The sequence below is a fragment of the Sander lucioperca genome, chromosome 17 (genome assembly GCF_008315115.2).
Source record: "Sander lucioperca isolate FBNREF2018 chromosome 17, SLUC_FBN_1.2, whole genome shotgun sequence".
Classification (NCBI taxonomy): Eukaryota; Metazoa; Chordata; class Actinopteri; order Perciformes; family Percidae; genus Sander; species Sander lucioperca.
The window spans coordinates 20,522,158-20,546,700 of NC_050189.1; the positions used below are offsets into that span (position 1 = coordinate 20,522,158).

Sequence of the window (24,543 nt, forward strand, 5' to 3'; positions counted from 1 at the left end):
AATTTACTTTAGATAGCCCTAGTCTTATGTGATTTAACAGGAGATAGAAGGAAACAGTGTTGAGATTAATTACAACATGTAATGTTCTGTATGGAGTATAGTATAGTATTATGGGTATTTTATCTGCTGAACCGTTAACATTTGGCAAAGAAATGTAACTGACAAAGCACACCATGGCTACACTTTCCTTTCATTTGTTTTAAATTCAACGAGCAATTTGTTGTATTTTAGCAGAATACTAAGCAGCAGAAAGGCAGAACTGAGTACATTTTAATGTTTATTTATCGCAAGAAATATCATTATCGTGATATTCAGCATTGGGGAATATCGCATATTTTCCTCATATCGTGTCGCCCTAACAACTACCCTGAAATTGTGTGTCTTGCTGCATAGTGTCGCAATATTTTCATTTGTATCTGTATCATCTTTTAGTCTAATTTGTTTAATACGTAAATAGTTTTTTCTTTCTAAATAATCTGATGTTATGTAGTCATTGTTTTCACCTTGGTTTGACTAGTTGATTACTGAACCCAGCCATCACGCACCGTGCCTTCACATCCTGCTCCACCACCACCACCTGTGGGAAACACTGTTAAAGTTACTTGTTTGAACATGGCTGCACAGTTCCCTAAAGTCCTTAAACATGTTCGCAGAATAACAATTAGCGCACAAAATCACAGCCTCTGCGATGTGTAAATTGCGCTAGTTGGTACTGTGATGATAAAAACAAAGGATATATTGTGCAGCACTAGTCTAGGCTCAAATGAGAAAGCAGCTCGGAGAATTACTATTTTAAACATTGCTGCAAAATGTTGAATTTCTGTTCATCCTAAAGTCCTTAAACATGTATTCATAAATTGAAAAGTATACTGACTTCCTGTCAGGCAAAAAAAGTAAAAAAAATAAAAAATATGTAATATGTTTCTAAAGATGAGAACAATGGGCCTCGTTCACTAAACGTCCTTAAGAACTAATATGTTTTTAAACCCATCTTACGCAGTTTTCACAAAGATTCTGGCATTCACCACCGCAACTTTTTCAGAAATTTTCTAGTTTCCATTTGTTCCTTTACTTAATACTTACTTACTTAGTTAATCTTACACAAATAAGATAAGATAAAATGGTAACAGCTAGGGGTGCAAGGATCACAAAACTCAAGGTCAGGATCACGGTTTGGAGTCACGGATCGGATACATTTTTGGATCAAAGTTGAAAAAATATTGTATATTGTTATACTAGAGTGTTACGAGTATAGGCAGTTGTTGATTTTAGAATAAAAAATAATTCAAGACAATGTCGTAACAAACAGTAGAGGGCAGCAATACACTATTGCAGCCACTAGTCTTCCTAATCCAAAGAAGAAGAATGCGTGTTCTTTGGTAGTGTTTTAATCCAAACACTTACAACAAACATCTTTTCCCTAAACTTAAATAGTCGTTACTGCTGGTATCCAACTAACTGCTCACCGCTGGTGGAATTTGTGACTGTTGAATGCCGACAATTCTATGCAAATTCACGGATGTGTTTATACTCATGTTTAGCTACATCCAACCAAGCGCTACCAATGCGTTAGCTGAACTGTACGGAGCCTATAATGTTTGTGCACTAAATGTAGCCTGTTTCGTATGTCGTTTTTATATGTTTTTTTATATTTTAAACACCACTTGAGCCACGGTGAAACGTTTCGTGTATATGGTTGAAATGACAATAAAACTCATTTGAGTTGACTTGACTGCCTCTGTCTATGTCTGTAACTGGTAGGCGTGGCTTGGGAGTGGACTCGTAGGGAAGCGAAGCAAGTGCATTCTGGGAGTTGTTGCCTTTCATCCACATGAGCCAAAAATACATTTTCTGGCTTTTCTCGGTCTAGAAAGCACCAACTTCTAAAACATTTTCACATTTCTACTACATAAATGACCCAATTTAATACATATTCATCTTTCCAGCAGTGAAATATCCCTTTAAAAGATGGATTAATGTTACCTTTTGTGATATTAAATTCAACGCTTTCGTAATAGTTAAATATTGTAAAACATCTTTTTCATCTGTGAAATGTTATTCCATGTTGCTTAGTTTAGCATTTCTTTCACATGAACATCCAAAAGCAGTACAAAAATCTTTTTCTGAGTCTTTAAGATTAGCTGTCTGTCTCAAGATGGCGGCGGCACAGACGCAGTTTAAACACATTAACTGTTCAAGTCATTTTTTAAGCAGCAGACATGTTCTGATTAAAGCTTCCCAGTTATGAATGTTTGCTTCTTTTGTTTGTCTTAAGGGACAACAGACTAAATATTTCAGCAATTTGACATCACCTTAGTAAACAGTGAGGGGATCAGAATATAACAACTCAGCCTATCAGGGCATGAGGAGGAGGCAGGAGGAAACAGCTTGGCTCTGAAAAATGTTCACAATGAGGCAGTGTGAATGAGCTGGTGTCTTTTAAGGCTACCACTCTGAGAAAAAGTTTCCCCACATTGTTCACTTCTGTACGGCTTCTCTACCGTGTGAATGCGCTGGTGGGATTTAAGGTTACTACCATGAGAAAAAGTTTTCCCACATTGATCACAGCTGTACGGCTTCTCTCCAGTGTGAATGCGCTGGTGGGTTTTAAGGTTATTACCATAAGAAAAAGTTTTCCCACATTGATCACAGCTGTACGGCTTCTCTCCAGTGTGAATGCGCTGGTGAGTTTTAAGGTGATTACTCTGAGAAAAGGTTTCCCCACATTGTTCACACCTGTACGGCTTCTCTCCAGTGTGAATGCGTTGATGTTTTTTTTGGGTACTCTGTAGTGTGAAAGCTGCCCCACATTGATCACAGCTGTATGGCTTCTCTCCAGTGTGAATGCGTTGATGCATTTTTAGTTTACTTTTGTGTGTGAAAGCTGCCCCACATTGATCACAGCTGTGAAGATTCTGTCCAGTGTGAAGGCGTTGATGGTCTTTTAGATGACTCTTTCGTATGAAAGCTGCCCCACACTGATCACAGCTGTACGGCTTCTCTCGAGTGTGAATGCGATGATGTTTTTTTAGGTCACTCTGTAGTGTGAAAGCTGCCCCACATTGATCACAACTGTGTAGATTCTCTCCAGTGTGAACTCTCTGATGAATCTTTAAATATGTTGATGTTGTGAAGGATTTGTCACAGTGCTGACAGTGGTGACATTTGGGTCCCACTCCTCCTCTCCGTTTCTATAGCAACAGACAAAAAGAGAGAGAGAGAGAGAGTTAGTAAACAACCTTCTTTAAACCCTAGACTTGCTCTCACTCTAAATTTTAACTCTTTATTTAGTTCTATCTTTTTAACTCTAATTTATGACAAAATGATGGAAAATATGTGCCGGTTTCAGATATCTTATTATGGAAGCAAATGTACTCTTCATAACCTTTATAAGTTCCGAAATATTATACATTTTTCAGGCAAGTTGTAATGAAACCAGGGATTGAAGTGAAAAAAAATCTTTTGACTGAACTTTTTTTCAGGCCAAGTCATATGAATGATATGATGATAAAAAAAATAAAAACGAGTGCATTATGGAGGTGCCACAATTTCTTCAACCTTGGCTAGATAAGATAATATATAATGTAGTATAATATGCCAATGTAAATGCCAATTGCTTCAGTGATTGTTTCATCCCATTCTGCTTATGTGTCTAAAGGCTGCTTAATAGCAGCGGGAATAAAGAGTTGGTCTCAGGTTTTTTTTCTCTCACCCTGTTGATCGGCACATCTGGGTGATACCGTCAAATGTGCGTTAGCTTGTTGGCTGAGTTTCAAACATACCCTACCAAAGGTGGAGCACCGCCAACACCGTCATCGTCTTATTGACAACCCTCTCTCCGTTGCTAGCTGATCAGGAACCGGCAGGCGGGTCTTCCAGCTCCCCCGTTTCATTAGCGCTAGACTGACTCGCACGCCGATCCGCTTGTTGTGCTAACCTCAGCCACATTGCTCTCAGCCTCGTCCGCAGATCTGGCCAGACCTTCAGACACTTGGCCATTCTAACCTATGATTCTAACCGACGAGCTAAAGTTAGCTTGATAGTAGCACGGCGCGAGACGTTTTGTTTTCTTTCCTGACAACTGATTGATTTGCGCCCGAGCTTGGATGTTTAGGACCAGAGCGATAAAACACCATGTTGCGCCATTATTATTGCTGTAGCCTAGCTACATCCATGTGTTGCGCACCCCGCGTCTGCGCATACTCCACGGTTGTGTTTTTTTAAGCAAACGGGCTAAGGAGACAAGCGTGTAGCTAGGCTACAGCACTGCGAAACTCATGGCATCTTCTTGAGCTGTCACTGATTGAGACACAGGAAGTTCCAAAAACGCATCACAAAATTCACATTCATTCAACGGACCTAATATTTATAGTTGCCTTACTAAAAGAAAAAGAAAAGGTGATAGACACCCCCCACCTCCACATTTTTCCCTCATTGGATCTGGATCGATCTCAGATATGGCATTTCTAAACTCAAATTGACGGAAATCCGTCATAGTGACGGAGAACTTTAATCCCTGTGAAACAACTGTAACGCTGTAATGAAACAGCGTAATGAATGTGTAAGCAGCCTAAAATTATACATTTACTGACCACTGCTCTGAAACCATCATAATCATACCATTCAACGAGTTAGGCTATATATATAGGCAAAATTTTAGAGTGTGCGACTGAATTTTACATCCAGTCGCACATGTGCGACCAGTAAATTACACACAGTAGATGATCCGTAATCTGAACAGATTTTGTCTCTCTGACTTTTAAACATAACATATCAGCCACACAACATGTGTTCTACAGAATAAGCCTTTATATCAGACAAATAGCAGTTAAAATCCCTCCAAATCAAAATCAATAAAAAGTTATAAAACGTCATCATGTTGAGTCCATTCTGAACTAATCAGCTGTTAGATCAGCTCGGTGGAGAGCAACTGCGGCGCCTGGCTCTAAAACCTGCGGCCACCTTGATCTCGTGAGGTTATCGTTGCCCACGTGTGCATGACGTCAGAGCAAGTTGGGATCAAGTCGGACACAAATCTACCCAGCATGCATTGGGCGGCGACCACCGGTGATCGATTCTGCGCAGATCTGGCTCATCTCCAACGAGCCTATTAATGGAGAGCTGAAAGCGGCCGCGGTGCTGTTGACGTTACACTTCGTAAGCAGGCACAACAGTGGTTTCTGTGCCCTGGTGACTAACTGACAGGCTGAGGTTGTAAGGCAAGGCACCTTTATTTCTACAGCACCTTTCAGCAACAAGGCAATTCAAAGTGCTTTACATGAAACATCAGCAGGGGTTGTAACCAATTCCGTGGTCTGTCCCGGGACCATGGTCTCTGGCAGGGTCCAGTGGTTACTGCCACTAGGGGCGCTAAAGACACTGGTCGCGACCAGCTCATCAGTGGTCGCGACCAGTTGCTCTGTGGCACGGACCAGTGGTTACTGCTACTAGGGGTGCTAAAGACACTGGTCACGACCAGCTCCTCACTGGTCTGCCCTGTAGTCTGTGAAGCGGCTTTAGTATTTTCTCTCCTTTCCTGTCGTTTTGGCAGCACTGTTAGCTGGATAAATGTCAGAGATCCTAATCTTTTGTCTATAAAATACACTATATCAGATATATTATGATTATTATTATTGATTATGAAGATCTGTGTGGTCAGGACCAGCTGGTCTCTGGCACAGACCAGCTGGTCTCTGGCACAGACTAGTGGTCACAACCACTAGGGGCGCTAAAGACACTGGTCGCGACCAGTGGCACAGCGGTCATGACCAGCTTCTTACTGGCACAAATAGTCCAGGAAAAGTAGCGTTTTACAACAGACTAATTGTAAAATTATTTTTTGCGGCTTAGATCATTTCTATGAGGTGTCCAGAACAACATACTAAAAGTCCTAAGAAATCCTAGTTGAGGAAATATGTTAAATTCTCATCAATCCGAGATGTGTGCCAGTAAGGCCAGACAACAATACACCCCAATGGGGCTATTTTTTTTCCTTAACGCCTATCAGAATAAAACTTTATACAATGAAAGTACCCATGAAAAGTAAAAATGTTTGTATTACAAGTTTCTTTGAAAATTAATTTGAATATGCAAATGAGGTATACACTAATTGAATATGCCCCAAATACACCCTAATGGGCTTATTTTTTTCCTTTACTCCTACCACAATAAAACTTTACATAGTAAAAGTATACATGAAAAGTAACATTTGTTGTATCACAAGTTTGAAATGAATTTGAATATGCACATGAGCTCCACACTTATTGAATATGTCCTAATTTGCATAAGCAGAAACACCATTCATATGTATGACAAATACATCAGCCCAATCTTCATCCAATCATCCTACTGCCAATGGGTGATGGCCATGCTGCTTTTATACTGGCCTCTAACCTGAAAACTGCCTGGCTTGGTAGTACCTGCCAGGGGTATAACCCCCACCGGTATAGTCTTCAGGGTCACGGAGGCACACAAGCCTCCCCACCACGACAAGGTAGCAAAATGTAATCTCACCACGTTACTAATGACTAAGAGGGCAATTCTGACTTTCTTCTGATGTTATCTGTGGGGGAATGTCATTAGGTAAGGGTTGTTCGCAAATAAGGACACTTGTAAAACCAAAATGTTAATTTTCATGTATACTTTCACTGTGTGAGGTTTTATTGTGGTAGGAGTAAAGGAAAAAATTAAGCCTATTGTATATTTTGGGTAGCCTATATTCAATTAGTGTATAGCTCATTTGCATATTCAAATTCATTTTCAAAGAAACTTGTAATACAGAAATGTTTACTTTTCATGGATACTTTCATTGTATAAAGTTGTATTCTGATAGGAGTAAAGGAAAAAAATAGCCCCATATTTCCTCAACTAGGATTTCTTAGGACTTTTAGTATGTTGTTCTGGACACCTCATAGAAATGATCTATGCTGAAAAAAATTATTTTACAATTAGTTTTATTTTTGGCTCCAATATGAGTTCCTTTGCCTGGACTAAAAGGGCCCTAAAATGACTGGTCCTGACCACCTCCTCTGGGATCGGTTCTGTTGTTTGGACCAGTTGAGAGATCTGTGGAGTGATTGTTTGTATTTATTTTTAATACAACTTTTCATGTTTCTCACTGTTAGCAGAATCGCCTAATGTGAGAAGCCATAATCGTTTGTCTATCCAATGTTATTGATCACTATTATTAATAGAAATCATAATAACAATGATTCAATTCTTATTATTAGTTGTAGTTGTATGAGTAGTACTATCGACTAGGCAGGTCAGTGTGTGTGTGACCTGCCCCACAGTCCGGACCAGCTCCTGGTGACCAGCTCCTACCTGGCTCGGACCAGTGGTCACTACCACTAGGGGTGAAAAAGACACTGGTCTGTCTACTGGTCCTTGTCGTCTGCCTGTTGTCTTGACCAGTTACTGAGTGGTCTTTGGAGTAGTTATTGTACATTTAATACACCTTCTCCCCTTTCTCATTGTGTTGGCAACACTGTGCTGAATAAATGTAAAAATAATTAAAAAAAATAATTATCTTTTGTCTGTCAAATATTGATCATTACTATTAATAGAAATCATAATAACAATGATTAAATTCTTATTATTAGTCGTAGTTGTATGAGTAGTACTATCGACTATGCAGGTCCGTGTCTTCCTGACTGGTTTAAACTTTACCAATGTGTTGCATTTTAAAAGAACAATCATCGAGTGATCAGGTGCTGGATCAATCAAGATGATTCCACTGTTACTTTTGTTACTGTACTGTAGGCTACTTAAGTTGAATTTTTAATTAAACTTTTACATTTTTGTATTTCATTTGATGTTGCTTTGTCACTCAACTCTACATGTTTTCCTCCACTACATTTATTTGACATTAGCTGTCAGCTTACGCCAGCTAGCTTCTGTTAGCTTCGACCGACTGACGGCTCGCCCAGCACATCTTTTCGCTGTAGAGCTCTTTTAGCCATGTTTCCCGGCTCAACACTAAGTTAGTGTGGGCCACTACCTCTCTGCACTGCTGAAAATGGTGCTCCTAAAATATTCCTCACTGCAACTTCTCAACGTCATCTGCTACGTCGCTTCAGCTTGCATTGCCAACATAAAATAATAATATTGTCCCGTTGTCGGCTTCAGCTAAGAAGATAGTTCGCCCCCACACGTCCAAAATTCTTATTCAAATAACCTTCCGCAACGATTGCAGGCTCTTTGGTGGAGCTCTGCTTTGAATGAAGTTACATCGTGACAAATTAATGGACCACTTGTGGAGTGATATGAAGATATGAGTCAGAGGCACAAAAAACGTTGACAGCAGTGACCGGTCATTATGTTTACCAATACCCCTGACCTGTGCCTTGCGACACCCCACCCCCCCACCCCAAAAAAAATAAAAAAAAACGGATTTGCATGATTTACGAGAGCTTCATTTTCAGGTCAAAAAAGCCGGATTTCCGGAACTATCCAGAAGAATCACACCCCTGAACTTTCTTTATTCAAGGGAACAACTGTTCAGACTAAGGATAATGGTACACATTGGCATTGTTACCCGGCTTCACTATCGTAGGAGCGGACCGGGACCCCAAGCTAAGTAGCGCTGTTCATCAACAATAGATAGATAGATGGATAGATTGATAGATAGATAGATAGATTTCTGGAACTCTTCAGTCTGGAGTAACTTCTTTCCTTCACTCACCTCCTCCTTCTTCTTTTTCTTCCTCTTGCTCCCTCGCTCCTCTGAGTCTCCCGAGGTCTCATTGACAACTTTCCTCTTGCCCTCCTTCTTTTTCTCCTCCTTCTCCTTGTGTTTCTGCATGTACTCGGTGATAAGGTCGGGGCAGTCCAGGTTGTCTTGAGGCTCCCATGTGTTCTCCTCACTGGAAAGGTGAGTGCAGACAGAAGAAAATCTCCTCAGGCTTTGTTTTTAGGCAATAAACTCTCACTCTGATTGCTAATTCGTATTATTCCTTTTTCTATTGCTATTTTGTAAGATTATTTATATATATATACACATACATACATACATACATACATACATATATATATATATACATATATATATATATATACATATATATACATACATATATATATACATACATATACATACATATATATATACATACATATATATATACATACACACACATATATATATACATACATATATATATACATACATATATATATACATACACACACACACATATATATATATATATATATATCAGGACCAAAAACACCAAGTATTAATATTATAGACTCATACTTACTCTGAGAACCCCTTCCATTTCAGCAGAAACTCTACTCTTCCCTTCACCACTCTGCGGTCCAAAACCTTCTCCACCACATACTCCTCCTCTTCCTCCTCCTCCTCCTCCTCCTCTTCCTCCTTCACTGCTGCAGGCTGCTCCTCCTCCTCGGCCTTCTTGCCCTTCTTTCCTGCTCCGGTCGCCAGCTTGACATCTGCTGAGGGCTCCTTTGGTAGACCCAAGGGGGAAACATGCAGAGATAATGATACAAGGGTTAGAAGAACTAATGGGAGGTGGGAGTGAATTATAGTTGACAATGTTTTACTATATTAAAATGTTCTGTTTGAATGGAGAAAATGCAAGGGCTGATGAGGTGACCAATCCATAGGACTTCAGAGTGTGAAGTATCTCCTGCATTAAAACTGAAATAACTACTAAAATGTAAGCCACAAAAGTCATTAACTGGAGCTACAAGCTACATGCACAGTAGCCTCAATCAACGACAAGAAAATCTCCAGATGTTCCATCGCTTTGGGATGTTTTGGGATTGATTGTGGCCGGATTGCTGCGGACGAAGTAATGTTACACAGGGTCATAGACTTGTAAGAGCTAATGACGTTTAGCCATGTATGCAGCTAATTTAAATAGCTCACTTTACCGTATTGTGTCAACAGTTAACTTCATTTTATATTACATGTAGCTAAGGTTGGGTACCGTTCACATTTTTACCAGTGCCGGTACCAATATCTGAAATTTGGTTCCGGTACCCAACGGTACCTTTTTTCACTACTTTACCTTTGTAATAACAAAAACATTTATTTCAGTTGTAAAAATATTTTCAAAGCTATTTATCCTAGAGTAACTTTGCTCAGTCCGCACCTCTGTGTGTGTGTGTGTGTGTGTGTGTGTGTGTGTGTGTGTGTGTCTGCTCTCTGTCAACATGCAGATGGTGCTGTGCGCTCTTCTATCTGGGTGAAAACACCCACCTAAACAAGTTCCTTCCTGAGACTATTTAGCAGAGCCAAAGTCGTTGCGTCCAGAGCTTAGCGCCGCCCAAGACTATTGTGATTGGTTTAAAGAAATGCAAACAAGCCAGAGAGTTTTTTCTCCTATCCCAGAATGTCTGTGTGGAGGAGCCAGACCTTACTCTGCAGTGCTGTGGAGATAGGTCTGGCAATGTCAGACTACATGTACAGTAATATGCAGTTGTTTACCTTTAACTATACCGATATGGCTGTATGCACAACGACAGACAAACAAAGGGACAAAACCTGTATCAAATCCCTGATAAAAAATCCCCCCAAAAGCTGCAAAATAAGTCAGGTACAATATTTACCTGAGTTATTAATTGCCAAACACGAATAAACAAGTCCGCCTGCCTTTAACTTAAAACAAAATCCACACCCAGACCAACAGTGGATTTAATATCAAGTACTAGCTGAATGATAGTACCAACCCCCCTGCAGGTCTAGAGAAGGACCACAAGGCAGACATTAGACCTGATATGGACTGGGCTCTGCTGAGTCAGGACAAATCCATGCACATCTACAGATTTGAGGACATACATCACTTGCTGGATGTCTATTGCCTATTTGCATATCAATAAATATTTTTTGAATAAAATGCACATTGAATTTGTAATTTCTCCAACTTTCATAGCACTTCAATTGTACAAATTGTGAGCCTGACATATTACATTTATTATTATTAGCACTCCATGTTCAAAGATGTACTAGCTGTCAGTTCATTTCTTATACACTGCTGCCATCTAGTGGTTGTTAGTTGTAACTCTAAAAGTATGGGGAACTTCTTAATTAATGTCTGTTTAGTAATTCATATTTGATCCTTTATTTTCTTTCCAGAAGCCATGTTTGAGCACACACACATACATGTGTTTGTGTGGGGGTGCTACTCTGTGTGAGCGACTCCTGACATGGCTCAGCGTTTGCGTGTTTTACCGTGAAGTTTTACTCTTCTACTGTATGTCATCTTTCACATTTTGTTGGTCGGGATGTTGAGGAAAACAGCTCTTTATCTGGACTAAAACATCTCCAAGAAATCCTTCATCCCCTCTGCCATAGTCATACTGAACAGCACCAAATGATCACCAGTCAGCTGATACCTCAACACCCCCATGTCTGGTTTTTATATGTCTGGGTCAATGTCTCTTTGTGACTGGAGCCTTGTCAAAGAACATCTTCTGTAACCCTTGTGTAACAGACAATAAAGTATTATCTTATCTTTAAATGTTAAGGGGAAGATTAAAAAAGAGAAACTGGATCTGTGAATTCTCACAGAATCACAACTGAATTCATATCTTGCTACTCAGTCAGAATCTTATTAAGCTGGAGTCCCAGTCTCTGTCACAATAATCATATATGTGATGTTTTAGGCCTATTGGCAGACATCCATTTAAAATGTAGCCATTGCCATATAAAGAGCCTTTTCTCCATGTCCACTCAAGTTTCTCAGCTTGCTCTCTAGTAACATTTGGGTGGTCCAGGTCATTCACAAGGCTACTTTTACTTTTATACTGCAAGTAAATTTCCAAGCCTGTATTTTGTTACTTTTACTTGAGTAAATAAGTTAAATCAGTACTTCTACTTGAGTACAGGAAGTGAGTACTTTTGCCCTCTCTGCTGAACACTGACCTGAACATGGCTGCTATCAGAGTCCCAGTCTGCTGCTTGTCTTCTGGGGACCTCGTTGCTCCGCTGCTCCTGGTTCTGGTTGTCCTCCTCCATTCCTCTCTGGTCCTGAAATCCAGCAGGGCTCCACTGGGGCTGCTGGACTCACTCTGGATTCTGTTCAGGACTAATCACAGCAGCAGAGATATTCAGGAGCTGCTGTCTCCTCTGGTTTTCCTCACATCCACACACAACTACAACAACAGTCTGAACACTCAAAGCAGCGGCTGGGAAACGGTTCCATTTCCTTCCTAGCTCCAACATCAACTCAGAGGAGTTTAAGCCCAGCTTAAATTCACTCAGAGCATTTCACTAACAGGAAACTCAATAAAAAGGGATTCTGCCGACGCTAGATATCAAACTAAAGCTCCACACTATATCTTCTTAAAGTGCTGCAAGCTGTAAGTTCACCACTTCTACAGAAGGCCAAAGATGACGTCATCTCGGAGACAGCTGTCTTCCTGTCTCCCGGGGGTCCCGGTTCAGGTGGGAACGCGATCCGACCCAGACACAGGAAGTGGACCAAAAACAGAGCATTTACTAGCCTTCACTTTCAACCGTTCACCCAGTTTACAGACTTAAATATCTGGTTTAAGGGATGAGAACTTTCAGATCCATATGTAATACGTGTGCAGGTTAGTTCCCCCAACAAATGTGAAGGCCTGAAACTTGTTTCTCAGCAGGAGATTCATCCAATTCATAGATTTAAAAAACATTCATCTTTTCCAGAGAGTCAACTTACAGTAAGATTACAGTTACCTCAAAACAGTGGCCTAGGTTTTAACAGACACTCTGCTCCAACTCCTCTTTAACACGACAACAGAAGAAGACATTTAATGATACAGCCAACACTGTCAGCTGCTCACATTGTTCACCTTCTTCTAAAATATCACAAACACTAAAGCACATTAAAGCATACTTTATATTTGTATTCTTCTCTGAGCATATTTACTTTTTTACTTGTGAATTTAACAAAATAAGATAATCTGGTAACAGCAAAAAACAGCAGAGAATACATGACAATAACATCCTATACAAAAGTTATTGACTGTGAAAATGTTTCAGTTTTGAACATTTTGAATGGGGAAATTTGTCCGGAATTTTTTAATATTTCAGAAAAATTATGAAAATTCTGTATTAAGACCAGCGTGTCCCAATTGCACTGAACAATTTGATGTTTGAATTATGTTTCTATGTTGAAAAATGGGGAAGTAGTTTGGTGCAAAAGAAATGCAACGTGGGATTAATAAAGAATATTCTTTAGTAGAAGAACAGAAATCTACAGTGGGGAACACTTGGTAAACTGTGGTATAACGTAATAATAGTCAACACTGAAGACAAAGAATGGACCAAACCGGTATACTGAGTTTCACCACCAGGTGTCCCACTTGTCTCAGCTGAGTTAGAGCCCTTTATATAGAGAGTGTGGCCAACTCTAATCATGGGCGCCATATTGGAGACCAACGTCAGATGACTCTACAGTGTAACCCTATGGGGTGAATATGCTATCTTGAAATAAATCGCTTATTTTCACCATAAACAGGCATATACATGTTATTATCAACGGTTGTCAATATGTAAAAGGCCCTTACGGAAATATTCCAGTTCGATTTACCTTCTATATCGTTAATGGGCCTCTAAAAAATGTCCATTGTAGTGAGTGACCATGTCACCTAATAAGTGTCTGAGCAGTGTTTACCTTTCTAATGTCCACTAGCATACAGGCTAACTATAACATAACCTAATGAGAGAGTGAGGACTCCAGTCCACATGGTGGTGGTAATGTGCCTCTAAGCCAGGACTTTTTAACCTGCAGTGAGCCTCCTACTGTAACCTCTTTGGTTTAACACACACTCAGCTTCAAATCTGAAATGGTTCCATATCGGCGGTGACTTTTAGTTTTCTTTGAGACAAACTCTGACATATCATCTTGTTACTGCAGAAACACATGATACTACTTTGGAGTTAACAAACACAACTTGGGCCGTTTCCCCTCACACTGCTACGGTGGCCCAGACGGTTCAACACAAACACCAGATACAACACACACACAAGATACAACACACACACACAAGATACAACACACACACAAGATACAACACAAACACAAGATACAACACACACAAGATACAACACACACAAGATACAACACACACACACACACAAGATACAACACACACACACACACACACACACACAAGATACAACACAGACACACACAAGATACAACACACACACACACACACACACGATACAACACACACACACAAAATACAACACACACACACACACAAGATACAACACACACACACAAGATACAACACACACACACACACACACACACACACACACACAAGATACAACACAGACACACAAGATACAACACACACACACAAGATACAACACAAACACAAAAGCTACAACACTAATGATTCTTGTATGTATTTCATTGAGACCAACCGTGTCTGACCGTGAACATAGACCGTGTATGTGTGTATGGATGACATATTACGCCCCTAACACTGGAATAGGCAGCATGTTGAAGGGAACACAATTAGCATTCACTTTAAACATCTGTTTACCGTAACCACAATCACACACACACACACACACACACACACACACTTTCCAAACCAACTGTATGGAGGGAATTAGCCGCTGGGAACTGATCAATAACCAGATAGATCCGGTTAACAAGTTCCAAGCTACTGAGACTCTCCACAGCTCGGTAATAATCATCTGTGTTCAGCTCCGTTCTGTTGGTTTGATCAGAGGGAAACTCGGCCACACTTCTGCTCTCAGAAATAATGAAGCTCCACTACATTTAGAACGGCTTGGCTTTCTAATATTTTAGAAGAAGGTCAACAATGGAGCAGCTGACAGACACACACATACTAATACTTTCTATCTTTTTCTCTTTGGTAGAGAGAGAGAGAGAGAGAGAGAGAGAGAGAGAGAGAGAGAGAGAGAGAACAACTAACAAAGGACCGTTTCCCTCCAAAACAAACGGGGGTCCCGGTTCAGGTGGTTAGGGTCGATGCAACAAAACATGAATATCAACTACTAGCTAGCCTGCTACATTACATTACATTACATGTCATTTAGCTGACGCTTTTATCCAAAGAGACTTCCAATGAAGTGCTTTCAACCCTGGAGGTGCAAACTCCAGACAACAAGTAGTAAGAGCAAGTACATTAGCTTTAAAGAAGCTAAACCACAAAGAGCCATATGAAAGAGCTAGCTAGCGTCTGCTCAGCTCCGTTAGCATTAAGCAGCCGAATGGGACGCTAACGCATGCGCAGCTCTGTCTTCTCTTCTCTGTGACTGCCGTGTAAAAGAGCAGTTATTAAAGTGTTTACCTGAGTGTGTGCGGGTTTACCTGGAGCTCTGTCTTCTTAAAACTCACTAATAACAAACTACACAGCTATCCCGCCGCCAGACACACATCACAGTGAAGACACCAGACTTCCGGTGTCCTCCCAGTCAGGGTTTTTCAGATTAAAAGTTTAAAATGAAAGAACGCTGCCGCCCGGAGGTCAGGAGGGGAAACAACAGATACACATTCAGTTAATCAATCAGTTAGTGGTGGACTGGAACTGAGGACATTTACTCAAGTACTGGACTTAACTCCAGGTACTTGTACTTTACTTGAGTATTATTATTATTATTATTACATGTCATTTAGCTGACGCTTTTATCCGACACTAACAATTAAGTGCTTTCAACTGTGAAGGTTCAAACTCCAGTCAACAAGTAGTAAGAGCAAGTACATTAGCTTTAAAGAAGCAAAGCTATAAAGAGACGTGAAAGTGCAGGTTCAAGAATTTTTTTTTATCCAAGGTGTAGTCGGAAGAGATGTGTTTTTAGCCTTCGGTGGAAGAGGTGTAGGCTTTCGGCCATCCTGATGTCGATGGGGAGCTCGTTCCACCATTTGGGAGCCAGGACAGTGAAAAGTCGGGATTTCGTTGAGTGATTAGTTCTCTCTCGCTGTGACGGGGCAGCCAGCAGTTTGGCTGATGCAGAGAGAAGTGGGCGGGTTGAGGTATATGGTTTGACCATGTCCTGGATGTATGCTGGGGCTGATCCGTTCGTGGCCCTGTATGTAAGTACTAGTGTCTTGACTTGAGTATTAAATAATGTTCAGCGCTTAAATAATTTAAACAATTTGTAAGTATAAAGAGAAATAACTAAATATAATGTAAGCATTTAAATGTATGTTTCCACCAGACTCCATTTAAATAAAATAGAAATTTAATGATTATTAAACACACTTCATGTATAGTCGATAGAAAAAGAAAAAATATATATCAAAGCCGTCTTGGTTCATCTTTCCACTGTTCCAACAATCACCACTCTGGTTTGGTTGAAATAAACCCCTAATTCACCCATTTATATGTGGAAATATGCTGGCTCTATACACGCTAAAAGTCCTGATTATTTACATGGAGTCTAGTGGAAATATGCTGGCTCTATACACGCTAAAAGTACTGATTATTTACATGGAGTCTGGTGGAAATATGCTGGCTCTATACACGCTAAAAGTCCTGATTATTTACATGGAGTCTGGTGGAAATATGCTGGCTCTATACACGCTAAAAGTCCTGATTATTTACATGGAGTCTGGTGGAAATATGCTGGCTCTATACACGCTAAAAGTCCTGATTATTTACATGGAGTCTGGTGGGTTTGGTGATGGTGATTTCGGGGCTGTTTCATGTTAAACTAAAAGGATCTTACTCTTTAACTAAAAGCTCTATCTCTGTAGGTAATGTTGTCAGACTCTTAGAATAATAATCTGAGTCTGTCAGCAGCAACAACAGAACTTTTAGTGGATGGAAACTTTACCTTTTAATTAGGAGTTTAAACACAGACACAACAGGAAGAATAAATCCATCAAATCAAGTCACTAATAATCAGCATGTGGTCTTGTTTTATTTAATATTGCATTTAATTGTTCCACATTCCAAAACATTTAAAACAATTCAATCACTGACGTTATTCTACAAGTCAGATAAATAAATAAATCAGCTGTTTGCTTTCTATTTTCTGACTGTGTATTACATCATCAGTGTCTTTACTTTCAGTCTGAACAGACCTCAACAGATTTAAAACCACATTCAGTCACAGAAAATACAAACAGAGAATAAGAAATGTCAGACAAAGATTATTAAATGAAAATCCACAAAGGAAGATAATATGATGGTAAACTACAAAACAACAATAACTGGAGAGTATACAATTAAAAATGGCCAACTTCCAGTATGTCGGTAATGATGAGAGGAATGTTTGCATGGCCTTCCATGCATCAGGGTGTGCTTATTAAACTCTCATGGACCAAATCGCTGTATAGTCTCGTTATGGTTTTGCGCCAATTTTTGGGAGTTTTGGAGTATATAAGGGCGTCAAAAATGTGTTCAAAGGTTAAAACAAATAAGATGGCCCTATAGAGCAGCCATGACACATCTATGCCCAAATGTGAAAGCAGCCCGAAGAAATTAAGAATTTGAACATTGCTGCAACATTTTGATAGTTTGTGCATCCTAAAGTCCTTAAACATGTATTCCTAAAATGAAAATTAGACTGACTTCCTGTAAAAAAAAAATGTAATATGTTACTAAAGATGAGAACAATGGGCTTCGTTCACTAAACGTTCTTAAGAACTAATTTGTTGTTAAACCCCACTTACGCAGTTGTCACAAAGATTCTGGCATTCACCAACGCAATTTTTTCAGAAATTTTCTAGTTTCCATTTGTTCCTTTACTTGTTAATCTTACACAAATAAGATAAGATAAGATGGTAACAGCTAGGGGTGCAAGGATCACAAGACTCAGGGTCAGGATCACGGTTTGGAGTCACGGATCGGATATATTTTGGGATCCAAGTTGAACAAATATTGTATATTGTTATACTATAGTGTTACGAGTATAGGCAGTTGTGGAGTTTATAATAAAAAACTAATAATTTAAGACAATGTCAGTAACAAACAGTAGAGGGCAGCAATACACTATTGCAGCCACTAGTCTTCCTAATCCAAAGAAGAAGAATGTGTGTTATTTGGTAGTATTTTAATCCAAATACGATCTTTGTCCTAAACTTAAAGGGATACTTCACCGATTAGCATTAAGCTTTGTATCAAAAGAAATCTGGTAGTATTTTTGAATGACCGTGCTTCCCTCCCTCATGTCCCCCTGAGACCAGAGATCTCTGTATTGTGGGTCTGGAAAATAACCTCTGATTAGGGCTGCACAATTAATCGAATTTTAATCCCGATCACGATTTTGGCTTCCCACGATCAAATTCATGTGATCGAGCGATATTTAAAATGCTCCATTCAGTTCATAGAACGCTCCGTAAACCCCTCTCTGATCATGTGCCTCCATGAGCCAATCAGAGTTGTTCCCTGCACCGCGCAGCTTAGTTTAGATGTAGACAGTCACAGAGGACAGAGTAACGTGAGGAAAACTCCACAACAGATAGCAGTCGGTCATAAGTCGTCACGAGGTTTACCAGTTTACCTGTAAACGCAACATTTAGTCCCGTCTGTGTTGTTTTTCAGACCACAGCTAGTTTGAGTCTGTTAGCTCATAGCTTTAGCGGCAGACTGTTGTACGTCCCGCTGTTGATATCCTACAGTGAAATACAGTCACACTACACCGTTTAGCTGTCAGCATTTTAGCCGTGTTGTATCCAGTTACTACTGTAGCTGCTGTGTAACTTGTTATTAGTGTTTACTGTAGCTAACGGTAGGCTAACGTTAGCTGCTGTGTAACGTGTTTTTAGTGTTTACTGTAGCTAACGGTAGGCTAACGTCAGCTGCTGTGTAACGTATTATTAGTGTTTACTGAAGCTAACGGTAGGCTAACGTTAGCTGCTGTGTAACTTGTTATTAGTGTTTACTATAGCTAACGGTAGGCTAACGTTAGCTGCTGTGTAACGTGTTATTAGTGTTTAATGTAGCTAACGGTAGGCTAACGTTAGCTGCTGTGTAACGTGTTATTAGTGTTTACTGTAGCTAACGGTAGGCTAACGTTAGCTGCTGTGTAACTTGTTATTAGCGTTTACTGTAGCTAACGGTAGGCTAACGTTAGCTGCTGTGTAACTTATTAGTGTTTACTATAGCTAACGGTAGGCTAACGTTAGCTGCTGTGTAACGTGTTATTAGTGTTTACTGTAGCTAACGGTAGGCTAACGTTAGCTGCTGTGTAACGTGTTATTAGTGTTTACTAGCGTGACATGCAGCGATGTTTCTGTTGCCTCTAACGTCTGTTTTGGAGCATCAGAGACATTTAAGTGGCACCGTAATCCGCGTTGCTATTTCGTCCGGTAGATACCGGGCACCGGTGCCCTATTGGCACCAGATTTTAACATGCGCCGTTAACGTGAACAGAATATTGCGCTGCCTGTATCTTTTCACGGCAAACGCGCATGTTTGGAAAGTGGTCGCACAACAACTGAAATGGCTCCTTCATAATATCCTTCAACAGAGAAGGAAGTAGCACAATATGGATGTGAAAGCAGTTATAATTAGCCTATGTGACAATAACATTTGTTTTGGTTAAATCAACAAATAATCATGATCAATATATTGATCAGAATAATCGTGATTATCATTTTGGCCATAATCCTGCAGCCCTACCTCTGATGATGCAAAAATGGTCATTTAGCATCATCTGAGGCATTTTGCCCAGAGTCTGTGGACTACAGCCAGCTAGTTCTGCATGTTTTCAACCGGCCCATAGGGGGTGGGACTGTCTTTACCCAAAACGAGTGGTTGTCTTTCGTCCACATAAGCCAAAAATATATTTTCTGGTTTTTCTGGGTCTAGAAGGCACCAACTTTTAAAATTGTTTCACATTCCTATAACATAAATGACCCAATTTAATACATATTCATCTTTCCAGCAGTGAAATATCCCTTTAGAAGAAGGATTAACGTTACCTTTTGTGATATTATATTCAACGTTCGTAATAGTTAAATATTGTAAAACATTTTTTCCATCTGTGAAATGTTATTCCATGTTGCTTAGTTTAGCATTTCTTGTACATGAACATCCAAAAGCAGTACAGAAATCTTTTTCTGAGTCTTTAAGATCAGCTGTCTGTCTCAAGATGGCGGCGGCACAGACGCAGTTTAAACACATTAACTGTTCAAGTCATTTTTAAGCAGCAGACATGTTCTGATTAAAGCTTCCCAGTTATGAATGTTTGCTTCTTTTGGTCATCGTAAGGGACAACAGACTAAATATTTCAGCAATTTGACATTACCTTACTAAACAGTGATGGGATTTTTTTTAATTGATCAGCCTTCAATGTGGAGAGAAGATCACAGTGTTTCCTTTAGGATTTTTTTAGCAGTGGGGGCAGGTCCGAAAATCACCAGTTAACTTAATCTAAATTTGAAAGACCAGGCTTAAATGAACTGACAACATAAGTAATACGACTTACAGTTCTCAAGGACGTACACACACACACACACACACACACACACCACACACACACACCACACACACACACCACACACCACACACACACACACACAATCTCAACTGGCTAGTTATCCTCGCTTGTCCGCGCTATTCTCCGACATGCACTCTAACATGCAGCCCTATTTCTGATACCATGGGGGGCAGAAATGTTGCCGTGGGGGGCCACCGCGGTCAAATCAACATAGAGGAAACACTGGATTAGAATATAACAACACAGCTATCAGGGCATGAGGAGGAAGCAGGAGGAAACAGCATGGCTCTGAAACATGTTCACAACGAGGCAGTGTGAATGAGCTGGTGTTTTTTAAGGTTACCACCCTTAGAAAAAGTTTTCCCACATTGTTCACACCAGTACGGCTTCTCTCCAGTGTGAATGCGCTGATGGGTTTTAAGTTTACTACTATTAGAAAAAGTTTTCCCACATTGATCACAGCTGTACGGCTTCACTCCAGTGTGAATGATTTGATGTATTTTTAGGTTACTCTGGTGTGTGAAAGCTGCCCCACATTGATCACAGCTGTGAAGATTCTCCCCAGTGTGAATGCGTTGATGGTTTTTTAGGTCACTCTGTCGTGTGAAAGCTGCCCCACACTGATCACAGCTGTACGGCTTCTCTCCAGTGTGAATGTGTTGATGTCTTTTTAGGTCACACTGTTGTGTGAAAGCTACCCCACATTGATCACAGCTGTGAAGATTCTGTCCAGTGTGAAGGCGTTGATGGTTTTTTAGGGAACTCTGTCGTGTGAAAGCTGCCCCACATTGATCACAGCTGTGTAGATTCTCTCCAGTGTGAACTCTCTGATGAATCTTTAAATATCCAGATGTTGTGAAGGATTTGTCACAGTGTTGACAGTGGTGACATTTGGGTCCCACTCCTCCTCTCCGTTTCTATAGCAACAGACAAAAAGAGAGAGAGAGAGTTAGTGAACAACTTCTTTAAACCCTAGACTTGCTCTCACCCTAAATTTTAACTCTTTATTTAGTTCTATCTTTTTAACTTTTTATGACAAAATGAAGGAAAATATGTGCCGGTTGCAGATATGGTATTATGGGAAAGCAAATGTACTCTTCATAACCTTTATAAGTTCCGAATATTCTACATTTTTCAGGCAAGTTGTAATGAACCAGGGACTGAAGTGAAAAAAATCTTTTGACTGAACCTTTTTTCAGGTCATATGGATATGATGATAAAAAATAAAACGAGTGCATTATGGAGGTGTCACAATTTGTTCCACCTTGGCTAGATAACATAATATATAATGTAGTATATATGCCAGTGTAACTGCCAATTGCTTCAGTGATTGTTTCATCCCATTCTGCTTATGCGTCTAAAGGCTGCTTAATAGCAGCGGGAATAAAGAGTTGGTCTCATGGGAGTTTTTTCTCACCCTGGTGACCGGCACATCTGGGTGATACCGTCAAATGTGCGTAGCTTGTTGGCTGCGTTTCAAACATACCCTACCAAAGGTGGAGCACCGCCAACACCGTCATCGTCTTATTGACAACCCTCTCTCCGTTGCTAGCTGATCAGGAACCGCAGGCGGGTCTTCCAGCTCCCCCGTTTCATTAGCGCTAGACTGACTCGCACGCCGATCCGCTTGTTGTGCTAACCTCAGCCACATTGCTCTCAGCCTCGTCCGCAGATCTGGCCAGACCTTCAGACACTTGGCCATTCTAGCCGACGAACGTTAGCTTGTTAGTAGCACGGCGCGAGACGTTTTATCTTTCCTGACAACTGATTGATGTGGCCCGAGCTTGGATGTTTAGGACCAGAGCTTTCTCACCATGTCTACAGAATTAAGATAAAACACCATGTTGCGCCGTTATTATTGCTGTAGCTAGCTACATCCATGTGTTGCGCAGCCCACGTCTGTGCGTACTCCATGGTCGTGTGTTTTTTAAGCAAACGGGCTAGGAGACAAGCGTGTAGCTAGGCTACAGCATTATGAAACTCATGGCTAATGCATCTTCTTGAGCTGTCACTGATTGAGAAACATGAAGTTCTCAAAAACACTCTTAGGTCTGTAAACATTAAACATCACAAATTCACATTCATTCAACAGACCTAATATTGTAGTTGCCTTACTAAAAGAAAAAGAAAAAGTGATACAGGGGCGCAACCAGAAATGTAGGGGCACACACCATGAATCAACATGCTAACCAAATTTTCACATTTCTACTAATTTCCATTGTATTACTAATAAATACTTTGATAAAAGATGCAGAAATTACAATGTGCCGTTTAAAATTCTGTGTCACATTTTATTGCACTTTTGAAGATGCAACATAGAAGGTAAACAGACAGCACCATCGCTGTCATGACAGACATGACAAATATTACAAAAGTATACTATACATTCAGAATATAAAAAGTGTTTAGTAACCTTTCAGTCATTTCACAGTTAAAAACAATACTTACATTACAAACATTAGGGCCAGTGGCCAATACATTCCACTAGAACCAGTAGGCCTAAACAACTTGTGCCTTAACTCACTCCCCCCTTAGAGCAGATCCTCCTGTGTTCACTAGGACAGGGCTCATCAACTACATTTTCCCAACGGACAGAATTTTTCTAAGCAGACACTCCGGGGGCAGACTTCCAATTAAAGAAATAAAATGTATTATACCTAAAACGCCTATTCTTGTTCATATTTTCACTTTCTAACTGAGTAATGCTATATTTTTTTTACATGTATTAGTGTGAGCAAACTCCTAAAAAAACATGGAAACTCCCTAATGATAACTGGCTCTTTAACTAGAAAATGATCTCAGACTAGAGGCAGTTCACTGAGGAGTGATGGTTAAAGTCTGTGATTAGGAAACATGGTTGTAGTAGGCAGTGTCCTGATTGGTGGAAAATGCTTGCAGAAAGAAAGGTCTGTTGTCAGGTAAAATGTCACTGTCAAACAGGCTGAGCGAAAAGTTGATGTGGAAAACCTCAGTTTTAATGATGAATGGACTGATAAGTGTCTTGTATGCCTCATTTGCAATGAAACAATGCTGTTGCAAAATAATACACCAGCTACCACCAGCATCATCATCAAGAGTGAAGAACGTGAACATAGCGATCGCATCATTCACGTGCACATTCAGAAGCCACGTGCATCTGTTTTGGTCTTAATACATCTATAGATTTACCGAGAGGATGGCTTGTTTCAGCCAGCAGTTAAGTTTACAAGAATTTTTGTAATTTTGTATTAACAAGGTTTAAAATGACCCATTTTTTCACATTGGATATCGTTTCAAAATCGCAATCAAACGAACGAAAAGTACACAGGCTGTACAAAAGGCCGTCAATCAGGAGTGATTGTTGTGAGTACGGTCGAGAATAGCGCGGACACGCACCTCACACCACCCGAGAAAAAGTGAGAGAAAGAAAAGGAGAGGTCGCAGTTCGGACGATGACTACCCGGTTGAGATTGTGTGTGTGTGTTTGTGTGTGTGTGTTGTGTGTGTGTGTGTCCTCAAGATCTGACAACACACAAACACACGTAGCCGAGCTACCACACCCATGTTTGTACTGTTGCTTAGTTAAATTAAACATCAGAAAGAGAAGTTGTCTCCGTCCGTGTTTAACAGACACCCTGGGCAAAGTTGGAAACCAGAATCATCTTTAATCCAGTCCTGATCTAGTCCTCACTAACACGGCCCAATTATAGTAACTACATGAAAACTTCACTGTGTGCATGAAATGTGGTTTGTGTTTAGCCTACATCATCAGTTTCTATCATGTGAAATAAGAGATAAGCCAGCCTGGTGGCCAGCTGCAGACAGATGCTCCTCAACAGTGAGCTCCCCCAGCAGTCAGCTCCCCCTCTGGTCAGAAGGGGCCTCTGCACCCCTTTAGTTCCAGCTTTGGGCCACGCCTCCTCATTTACATTGACATGCGTCAAGTCCAAATGAAAAGCCATGTTAAATGTAAATTCAAAAGCCAATATTAAATCCAAATGAAAATCCAATGTTAAATTGAAATCGAAAAGCCAAATATTAATCCAAATTAAAGCCATGTTAATTGAATTCAAAAGCCAAATATTAAATCCAAATGGAAAAGCCAATGGAAAATTAAAAAAAATAATATTTTTAATTTGATCATGGAAATTTAAAAAATAATAATATTTTTAATTTGATCT

The 24,543-nt window shown here is 40.1% G+C and overlaps 3 protein-coding genes across 3 annotated transcripts in view; all 3 read right to left on the reverse strand.

The window, feature by feature from the left end:
• Positions 1-15,487, reverse strand: part of LOC116036440 (zinc finger protein 773-like) — a 36,744-nt gene extending 21,257 nt beyond the window's left edge. The window contains exons 1-6 of the mRNA XM_035993920.1: positions 15,286-15,487; positions 11,891-12,053; positions 9,261-9,466; positions 8,750-8,864; positions 8,332-8,338; positions 7,021-7,028 (exon numbers count right to left, since the gene is read on the reverse strand). Of these exons, the coding sequence (XP_035849813.1) occupies positions 7,021-7,028; positions 8,332-8,338; positions 8,750-8,864; positions 9,261-9,466; positions 11,891-11,983 (429 nt within the window). The 5' untranslated portion in view covers positions 11,984-12,053; positions 15,286-15,487. The remainder of the gene's footprint in view (positions 1-7,020; positions 7,029-8,331; positions 8,339-8,749; positions 8,865-9,260; positions 9,467-11,890; positions 12,054-15,285) is intronic.
• LOC116034141 (hemicentin-1-like) overlaps positions 1-24,543 on the reverse strand; it is a 1,482,957-nt gene that overhangs the window by 821,688 nt on the left and 636,726 nt on the right. The window lies entirely within an intron of this gene.
• Positions 1-24,543, reverse strand: part of LOC116034453 (Fc receptor-like protein 5) — a 245,863-nt gene that overhangs the window by 49,614 nt on the left and 171,706 nt on the right. The gene's annotated exons all lie outside the window — the stretch shown is intronic.